This window comes from Eublepharis macularius, chromosome 12, assembly GCF_028583425.1.
Source record: "Eublepharis macularius isolate TG4126 chromosome 12, MPM_Emac_v1.0, whole genome shotgun sequence".
NCBI lineage: Eukaryota > Metazoa > Chordata > Lepidosauria > Squamata > Eublepharidae > Eublepharis > Eublepharis macularius.
The window spans coordinates 77,952,756-77,962,009 of NC_072801.1; the positions used below are offsets into that span (position 1 = coordinate 77,952,756).

The 9,254-nt window shown below is 49.7% G+C and overlaps 1 protein-coding gene and 1 non-coding gene across 2 annotated transcripts; one reads left to right on the forward strand and one right to left on the reverse strand.

The window, feature by feature from the left end:
- Positions 1 to 4,728: 4,728 nt before the first annotated feature.
- Positions 4,729 to 8,345, reverse strand: LOC129338945 (uncharacterized). Its single transcript, XM_054993513.1, has 2 exons — positions 8,295 to 8,345; positions 4,729 to 6,385 (listed from the first exon to the last, which is right to left on the reverse strand). The coding sequence occupies exon 2, from the start codon at positions 6,382 to 6,384 to the stop codon at positions 5,041 to 5,043; it is 1,344 nt and encodes a 447-aa protein (XP_054849488.1). The 5' UTR covers position 6,385; positions 8,295 to 8,345; the 3' UTR covers positions 4,729 to 5,040.
- Positions 8,346 to 8,490: 145 nt separating this feature from the next.
- On the forward strand, positions 8,491 to 8,562 carry TRNAQ-CUG (transfer RNA glutamine (anticodon CUG)). The gene has a single exon. It is a non-coding gene; the product is annotated as a tRNA-Gln (tRNA).
- The last annotated feature ends 692 nt before the right edge of the window (positions 8,563 to 9,254 follow it).

Here is a 9,254-nt window from a genome sequence, read left to right on the forward strand (position 1 = left end):
GGAAAAGCTGCACTCCTGGGGCATCTCCTTTCTGTGGCTTCTGTGAGGTCTAGAGCTGCTTCCAGAAAGGACTTTGCCGCCTTGAAGATGAACATACCAACTGTCTTGCTTCATTCTTGGCGGTCTGGTAAGCGGCATAGTCCCCTGGAGAGGGGTTGCTTTTCAGTGCCTTTTCCATGGTGCCACAGACCCTGTTGTTTTCTGTGCTATGCTGCTACCAAGAGGCCAGGGCCAGACCCTGTTAGAAACTCTGGAGTGGGAAGTGCGCAATACGTGAGCAACGGGATTTCTGTATCTAGGTGTTTTATATCCACGATAGAACTATGGTTGCTTTTGGATGCATGAATGTTTGACTGTATGTTTGCATTTCAATATTTGTGTGCATATATCTGTATCTTGTTGAAATCACAACAAATGTTTTTCTTTCAGCTCCTTTTTAAATAGTTTTAAACTTTTTCTTTGATTTGTGTCCAGAATTTTGTGTATATCATTTTGTTTTTTCTGGCTTGTATTTGGGTTTTACTTTAAAAAACATAGATTATTTCTGTGAAATCTATGTGTTCTGTAATAAAATATATATTCATTTAACATTCTGTGTTTATTGTTAGCACACAGGGAAATTTTCCAAGGGCAAAGCGTTCCCCCCTCTCTCTCATGAAGTTTGGAGCAACTATATAGAGCAGGTTCCAGTAACAAATATCTCTTTTATCTGGGCATTTCCAAGGTTGGGAGCGGGGACATCACAACGCTGTTGTGGGCATAGTAGGGCACCCTTCACATCACACTACGGTTGAGTAGCAGCACCCCACTTTGGGTAGAGGACCCCCCCCCCAGCCACTCGCACTGAAGTGCAGGTGATTACAGAAGGCCTTAGTCTGGCAGAGATGCTGCCAAGCACCAGTCAAGACCATACCAGTTCGATGTGGTTAAGAGCAGCAGGACTCTAATCTGGAGAGCCAGGTTTGATTTCCTACTCTGCTTGAAGCCTGCTGGTGACCTTGGGTCAGTCACAGCTCTCTCAGCCCCACCCACCTCACAGGATGATTGTTGTGGGGATGATAACACACTTTGTAAACAGCTCTGAATGTGGCATTAAGTAATCCTGAAGGGCTGTATATATATCAAATGTTATGCAACAGTGAGATTATTTATAGTCACCTTTCTTATTGAGGTCCTGCATTTATCAGGTTCAAGATGGATTACAGACCAAGGACATAAAAAGAGCTCAGCTGGATCCGTGGTCCATCTGCTGCAACATCCTGTCCTGTACAGTGGTAAACCAGGTCACTCTGGTGGCATCAACAGGACATAAAAGATTAGGCTTTTCCCCCTGATGTCATCTCATGGCACTAGAATTCAAAGGTTTACTGCCTCTGGATATGGTGGTTCCCTTCAGTCACCATAACTAGTAGCTGTTGAGGGGCTTCTCCGTGAATCTGCCCAACTTCCTTTTAAAGTCGAATACAGTTGTGGCTGTCCCCATATCCTCTCGCAAAGGAAAGGGGAGAAATGTAACATCCACTAAATCACACAAGGCTAGGAATACACAAATGACAATGCAAGCAGTGAACTGCCTAAGACACGGGATCCTGCGAATAAAACAGACTGGGATGATAAGATCCAGAAGAGTTCACCGTGTTTTGCAGTTGCAAAATAGTAAGAGTCCAGTAGCACATTTGAGACTAACCAACTTCATTGTAACATAAGCTTTCGAGAACCGCAGCTCTCTTCGTCAGATGCATCTGATGAAGAGAGCTGTGGTTCTCGAAAGCTGACGATGCATCTGATGAAGAGAGCTGTGGTTCTCGAAAGCTGACTGCATTTGACAAAGCTGTGGTTCTCGGAAGCTTATGCTACAATAATGTTGGTTCGTCTTAAAGGTGCTACTGGACTCTACTATTTTGGGCTGATAAGATCAGGGTTAAGATCAGACAGTAAAAGGTCAGATGATACCTACGATCATAGAAGATACCAATAATGGTCGTTGCACTGGACCAGGGACCTGTTTCCCTATGATGTGTCTTTCTGGTGGGCGTGTGTGTGTCCATTTTCATATGGAAACGCAGCAGGCAGCTAAGAGGAGCTACATCTGGCCCCCCTTCCGACTTGGCTGCTTTCAGCTGAGACAGCATAACTGAACATAACAGGATTCAAACCTGGATCCCCAGAGGCCAACTCAGCACTCCGCTCACTATATTGTCCTTGCTCTCACATAAGCCGTGATTTAGCTCTCTGGACTCTTGTGGGAAATCCAGAACTGGGGCTTGACAGCAGCAGACCCGCCTGCCTGTTGGTCTGCAGTCGAAGAGCCAGGTCTGGGTCCGGCGGCACCAAAAAGACCAACGAGGTTTCCAAGGCAGGAGCTTTCGAGAGTCAAAACCAGTAAAGGGAGCTTTGACTCTTGAAAGTTCATACCTTGCTCTCCAAACACGGAGGCTCCCTTGAAGAAGGGAGAGCTCCCTCAGTATTCTGGAGGAGACACAAAACTGGCTCCCTTTCTCTAGTCATTTGTCCCTTCTTTCCAGTTCCTTGGGACAGCAGAGAGAAGTCAAAAGAAGCCAGAGGAAAAAAACAGCCCACAGCCTGTTTCCCTGTGGATTTTCCTAGAGGATCCCTTCCAGAGGTAGGGAGCTCTGGCTCATGAAAGCTTACACTCTGGAAATCTTGTTGGTCTCTAAGGAGTCAGTGGACTCGTACCCTGCTGTCCTTCCAGAAGACGGTAATGGGATGGCAGAGGGCCCATGGGAAGGCTTGCCAAGTGTGTGTGTGTGTGGTAGATTACCTCCCCCCGCCCAAGGTTAAGAATTCCCTGTAAGTGGAAGACTAGTGCAGCGTGAAGAGCTAGACCCTTTCCCCCAATCTGATACCTGCTTTTTAATTTCTAGGCAATTTTGTTTTGCATAGGAAGAGCTCCAAATCTGAGACGCTCTCTCAACCATCCAAGGCACAACAGTCCCTTCTGGCACCTTATTGGGTTTGCAGGCGGCCGCTTTTCCCCAAGACGAGCGTGTGCCAGGGCAGGGCAGCTCCAAAAGAAAACTCAAGGCAACGCAGACTCCACTATTCCTCCCCCCACCCCCGGATCCCATCCCCATCTTGCTGGCTTCGCCCAGACTAAATCCAGCTTGAGGCCAGGCAGTTGATTCCATAGGCAACAACACATGAAAAAGTGCCACGGTTTAATTTGCGTTACTTACTTATGAATAATTTCCAGGACGTGGGCAAGAACATGGATCCAGGGCATTGTGAGTCGTATCTGTTTTGAAAATTCTGAGCGCATTCCAGAAGGGGGGGGGGCTGTTGGATGGCAAAGCGCAGGGCCCGCATTTGCAAAGCCCCTGGCCACGTGCAGGAACTGCGGGGGGGGGGGGTATGTCATGGCCCACGTCTCTTCCACGTGCCCTTACATGTTTACAAACACTTCTCTATTCTGTTCCCCCTACTCTCTGATGTAAACCCAGAAGCGACACAGCCCATGCATGGCTTAAAAGAAAACACGCAGATGCTGTATTTCTTCTCAGGGTGGGGGAGACACAAAACAGACGGAGAAAGAGGGGCAGCTTCACCCCAAAGGAAAGGACAACATGAGCACTGTTGGAGGTCCACTGCTTAAGCCCAGCTGGAAGTAAACGGCATCCACATCTCTAGCATAGCTAGTAGTTTTGGTGTCAAGTTTGCTACACTGCCTTTCTCTTACGTATATTTTAGATTTTTTTAATATATAAAACCTTTCATCTACTACAGAACCAAGGGGGTGTCCGTGGGGGGGGTCCTCCAGGTGTCTCTGACCAGACTGAGCCCTGCAGAGGTGGGGGCTGCATCAGGTGCCTTCAGACCCTTCCCTAGACCACTCAGCATTGCCTGGGGAGGTGGGAAGGGGTGGGGGGAGCACACCTACCTGCTCCCTTGTTATCTATAAAGCAGGACTGACCTCTTTCTCATGACTTTTGCAAAGGTGGCTTGGGGAAAAAACCAAGCAAGTACTTTGTACCTTAAAAATGCAACAGAAATGACTACCCAGGCATCTGGCGAAGGAAACTTTGACTTTCGTAAGCTTATAACCTGGAAACCTTCGTGGTCTTCAAGGTGCTACTGGACGCAAATCTTGCTCTTCTACTACACGCCAACACTTCTAGCCACCAGAGACTACGCAGATATCAATCTAAAAGTTCATCTTTCCACAAGAGCTCAAATGCACTCCCAGTTCCATTAGGCCTTTAAAAATAAAATACCTGCTCCTTTCTAGTGTGGCCTCCCACACACACACACACACACACACCCCACAGCGGAATCAGTCTTGCGGTGTGTCCTCAGCCTGCTTGTGTGGCCTGAGTAGAAAAGGCCCCACAGGAGCCTCCAAGAGGATCGAGCAAGAAGCCTCTGGGAAAATGAGCTCTCTTGGCAGCGGCAGAACCAGGAAACCAAATAACGATTTTCCAGGATGTGGCAAAACGCGAATTCACTGCTGGCAATGGTTCTGTTTTGTCACAAGAAAAAGGAGAAAAGCCCCCTTTGTCATCTTCTACATCCGCATTAGTGGTGAGTGAGAACAGGGCCCCGAGTGCACCTCAGGTACGAACAGTCAATGAGACAGGCCTTCCGTGGCCCCCTCCCCAGTCCAGGTGCTGCAGCTCCGCCCAGCCACCCTTTCTTTTTCATAAATCCAGAGGATTTAGCTGTGTTAGTCTGTAGTTGCAAAATAGTAAAGAGTCCAGTGGCACCTTTGAGACAAAGCAACTTTATTGTAGCATAAGCTTTTGAGAACCACAGCTCTCTTGGTCAGATGCATGAAGGGTAAGAAGAAACTGGCCAGAGATATATAGGTGGGGAGGGGAGGGGGGAAAGGGTGCAGGGAGTGAGGGCCATGTAGAGGTAAATCAGTTGCAGAGGTCGTGCACAATCCAGGCTGGGTGTGACCCCTTCCCTCCATTGCTGAATCTGCATAGAATGCCTGGATCTGAATGGAATTCCATTCCGACTGTAGCTTCTGCTTCAATGAAGTTGGTTAGTCCTCAAGGTGCTGCTGGACTTTTTTCTTTCTCATGCCACCCTAGCCATGTAGGCACAGAGAGAGTCTCTGACCCTCTCCGACCTGGCCGCCGGCTTGATCCGAGAATCCGGCCTCTGGAGGGGTTGTTCGAAGGTGGCGGCCAGCTGCTTGGCCTCAGCCTCCCATGTTTCTTCATAGGCCTCCCCTTTCTCCTCGCAGATGTTATGCAAGACACAACAGGCCGAGATGAGGCGGGGAAGGTTCTCCACGGCGCAGTCGTTGCGGCCGGTCAGGCACCGCCACCTGCCTTTCAGCCTGCTGAAGGCCTCCTCCAGGGGTCCCTGGCACCTCTTCAAGACGGCGTTGAACCGTTCCTTGGTATCATCCAGCTCTCCTGTGTAAGGAACCATCAACCACGGAAGAAGGGGGTAAGCCGGCCCCGCCAGGATAACCCTGGGTACAGACACCCCACTGATGTCCACGGAGCCCGGAGTGAAGAGGGTCCCTCCTTGTCCTTTGGTGAACAAGGTGGATTTGTTGAAGATCTTGGCTTCGTGCGTTTTCCCTGGCCAGCCCGCACTCAGGTGGGTAAATTTGCCCCGGTGGTCCACCAAGGCTTGCAAGGCCATGGAGTAGTAGCCTTTGGAGTTGACATACTCAGCGGCCTGGTGAGGTGGGCACAAAATGGGCATGTGGGTGGTGCCCACCACGCCAGCACAGTTGGGGAAGCCCATCTTTTTGAACCCGTCGATTGTTTCTGCCAGGCTGTTGCCCATGGTCACCGTGGCGCGCATGAGCACCCGTTGGATGGCTCGGCAGACTTCCAAGACCACGGAGCCGGCGGTGGACCTGCCGACGCCAAACTGGTTGCCCACATCACGGTAGCACACGGAGGTGGCCAGCTTCCACAGAGCAATGGCCACGCGCTTCTCCACGCTCAAGGGGATCCTCATCCGTGTCTTCTGGCGCTGGAGGGCAGGGGAGAGCCTGGCACACAGTTCCAGGAACGTGGCCTTTCGCATCCGAAAATTCTGAAGCCACTGGCCGTCGTCCCACGTCTCCAGAACCGTGCGATCCCACCACTCGGTGCTGCGTGGTCGTGCCCAGAAGCGCCGTTCCACTGACCGGAGGCGGCCGCCACGCCGAACTCCCGGACTGGACGCTTGCCTGGGGAGTAAGGCCTCCTCCTCTTCCTCCTCCTCCTCTTCCTCTTCCTCAGATTCTTCCTCCTCCTCTTCCTCATATCCTCGCCGCTCCAAGGTATGCAAGAATGCCCACCTTCGCCGGGAAGCAGCCGCCGCCGCCGCCTCACTGCTGGCTCTCAGGTACTCCATCATCAGGGTCCCAGACTGCACCACACACAAGATGGCATCTTCCTTCTGGCGGGAATCCATGCTTTAAAAAAACGAGCAGAGCAAGACAGAAAGGAATAGGAAGGCTCCAGTTCAACAAAGAGGCCGTGCAGTAAAGACAGAGAATCTTCCGGGGGCAGGAAGCAATCTCCAGGGTCGCAGGAGAATATCAGCTCTTCCTTTGTGCAGAGTCCCTCACCTGTCCCACAATCCTCAGCAGCAAAATGCGCCTGGAAAGCAGCTGATGGGGGGGGGGCACAAGGCCCACTGGCAGCCATGAACAATCTCACTGCACCCTCGTGTGGACAGCAGCTGGAAAGACAAGCCAGCTTGCCGGCAAAGAAAGTTTGGAAACCTCTAAGACCAGTCTTGATTTTGAGAGTCAAGGGTTGCCTGAGCTGGCCCAAAGAACGTTCATGCGCCCCTTCTCCGGGGGCTTGATGCTACTTCCCCCCCCCCAGCTTAGCACTGCGGAGGGGACAGATATGCTTTGTTAGGAACAGAGCAGTGGGCATCAAGCTTGATTCCCGGAAGGCACATTTCAGCCTTTCCTATTTAACTTGCATGCTGGCCCAGTTGCGGTATACACACTGTCCTGCAAGGGACCTCCACCTGTGACATCAGTTGTCCCAGATAAACTTGAATGTGCGCATGAAGTTCTTGGTCATAGATCCAAAGGAGTTAGCCGTGTTAGTTTGTGGCTGCAAAATAGTGAAGAGTCCAGTAGCACCTTTAAGATTAACTGACTTTATTGTAGCATCAGCTTTCGAGAGCCACAGCTCTCTTCGTCAGATGCCACAGCTCTTTTTGTCAGATGCATCTGACGAAGAGAGCTGTGGTTCTCAAAAGCTTATGCTACAATAGAGTCATTTAGGATACAATAAATGCTACAATAAATGGTTACTCTTAAAGATGCTATTGGACTCTTTACTATGAAGTTCTTGTGCACTGACACAGCATCATGGTTTAGAGCATAAGCTGCAAGCAGGGACTTTCCATCAAATCTCAACCATAAAAGCGCACAGTATGCTTAAGCCCCACCCCCTCCAGCCTATATCTCTGGTAGCAGAATAACACTGCTTTTAAAGATTTATGTGATTGTAGGTCATCCTTCTATGGGATACCCAAAGGCACAGATCTGTTTTCTGGGACTGGCTGGCCGAGAATGGACACATTTGGCAGGCGCTCTCAGGAGGTGACTGGCTGACTCATTTGGAGCTGGGAAGTGTATCCCTGTCCCTGCAGTCAGATCGGCTCCTGCCCCTGGTGCAGTGGGATTCCTGCCTCGTGGAGACTGGGTGTGTGAGCTAGCTCACTTGCACAGTTGGCCGCGGCCACCATTCTCTTGGTTTCATCTGAAAGATGCTGAAAATTAGACTAATCTTTCAGGCGTGCAGTGAAGGAGTTGAAACTAGGGTTGCCAGCTCCAGACTGGAAAATTCCTGGAGATTTTGGGGGTGGGGCCAGAAGAGGGCAGAGTTTGGGGAGAGGAGGGACCTCAGGGGGTATAATGCTATATAAATCCACCCACTGCAGTTGGTATTTTCTCCAGTTCTCTACGGAGTGGAGATCAGTTGTAATTCCAGGAGATCTCCAGCCATCACTTGGAAGTTGGCATCCCTAAACACTTATACTTTAACTAACATACAATGTCTTTTTTTTAAAAAAAAAATCTTTTTTTAAAAAAAATAAAATTTGGTATTGTTAAAACCTGCCTTTCTCTCCTTTCCCTCCTCCTTTCAGTCAAGGCTGCAGAAGTTACAATAGCACGACACAAACCATGTACCTGTTCCTGCAGTTTCTCTTCAGGAGGGTTGGGATTGGGGAGGGGGACAAGAAGGGGGAACTGGGGAGAAGGTTGTCGGTGGGGAAGGGAGAGGGTGACAATGACTAGAAAGGGTTAACAGTGATCCACGGCTCCCTCCCCTCAGATAAAAAGAAAGGGAATTAACTGTAAAGGGTTGCAACGGGGCCGCCGCCTCTTCTCTCTGCTCCCTGTTGCAAAATGCATGCAAGCGGAAAAGGAAGAGGAAATGCAAAACAGAGGCCAAATCCCGACCTCTCATTGGCTGGCAGAACCTCCGTCTCCCCCGCCCCCCTCCAATGTACAACCAGAGAATCCACGGTGATTAACCCTTTGCACAGGGAGGTTCCATGGTGTAATGGTTAGCACTCTGGACTCTGAATCCAGCGATCCGAGTTCAAATCTCGGTGGAACCTTGTTGTTATTTTTTTCCCCTCTCTTCTCTCCTTTAACAGGAGCTTCTGGAGCTCCCAAGATTCTTCTCCTGGGTCGAACAGAAAGCTGGTTGCAAGTCCATGGGGATCCATGTTAGTCTGTGGCAGCTAATGGGAGTTGAAGAGTGTGTCTCAAAGATTCATTGAATTAGAGGAGGGGGATAGGGAATCCAGGTCAGCCAGATCCAGTGGTCCCAGTTTGGGCATCTGTAGTGTGTCGGCCACTGCCTGGGAGGGGACACATCTAAACATTTCTGGGAAGAGCCAATGGATCTTGCCTTGAGTAGCTGGGCAGAGCACAGTCCTATAATCAGTGCTCAATTGCAATGAAAAAGAAATATAGTCCCAGTTACTTTCTGTCTGTATTCTCAGTTAGGAGGCTGTGGTTCACAGAAGGATAACATCTGCTCTGCAAAGTAGCTGGTCTGCTCTGCTTCAGGTCTCAGTGAGAAAGGTGGACTAGGAACAAGCAAACAAACAAAAATAAATAAATAAGAGCCGGGTCCAATTGCACCTTAAAGCTATTGGATCAGAATCTTACTGTTCGATTGCAGACCAACACAGCTATCCACTTGAAACTATAAATGTATTTATTTATTTGCATTAGATTTATACCCCACCCTCCCCGTGAATGGGCTCAGGATGGCTAACAACAATAAAATACATCATACATT

Excerpts from the sequence above, each read along its gene's own strand:
- LOC129338945 (XM_054993513.1), bottom strand. The coding sequence starts at position 6,384 with ATGGATTCCCGCCAGAAGGAAGATGCCATCTTGTGTGTGGTGCAGTCT.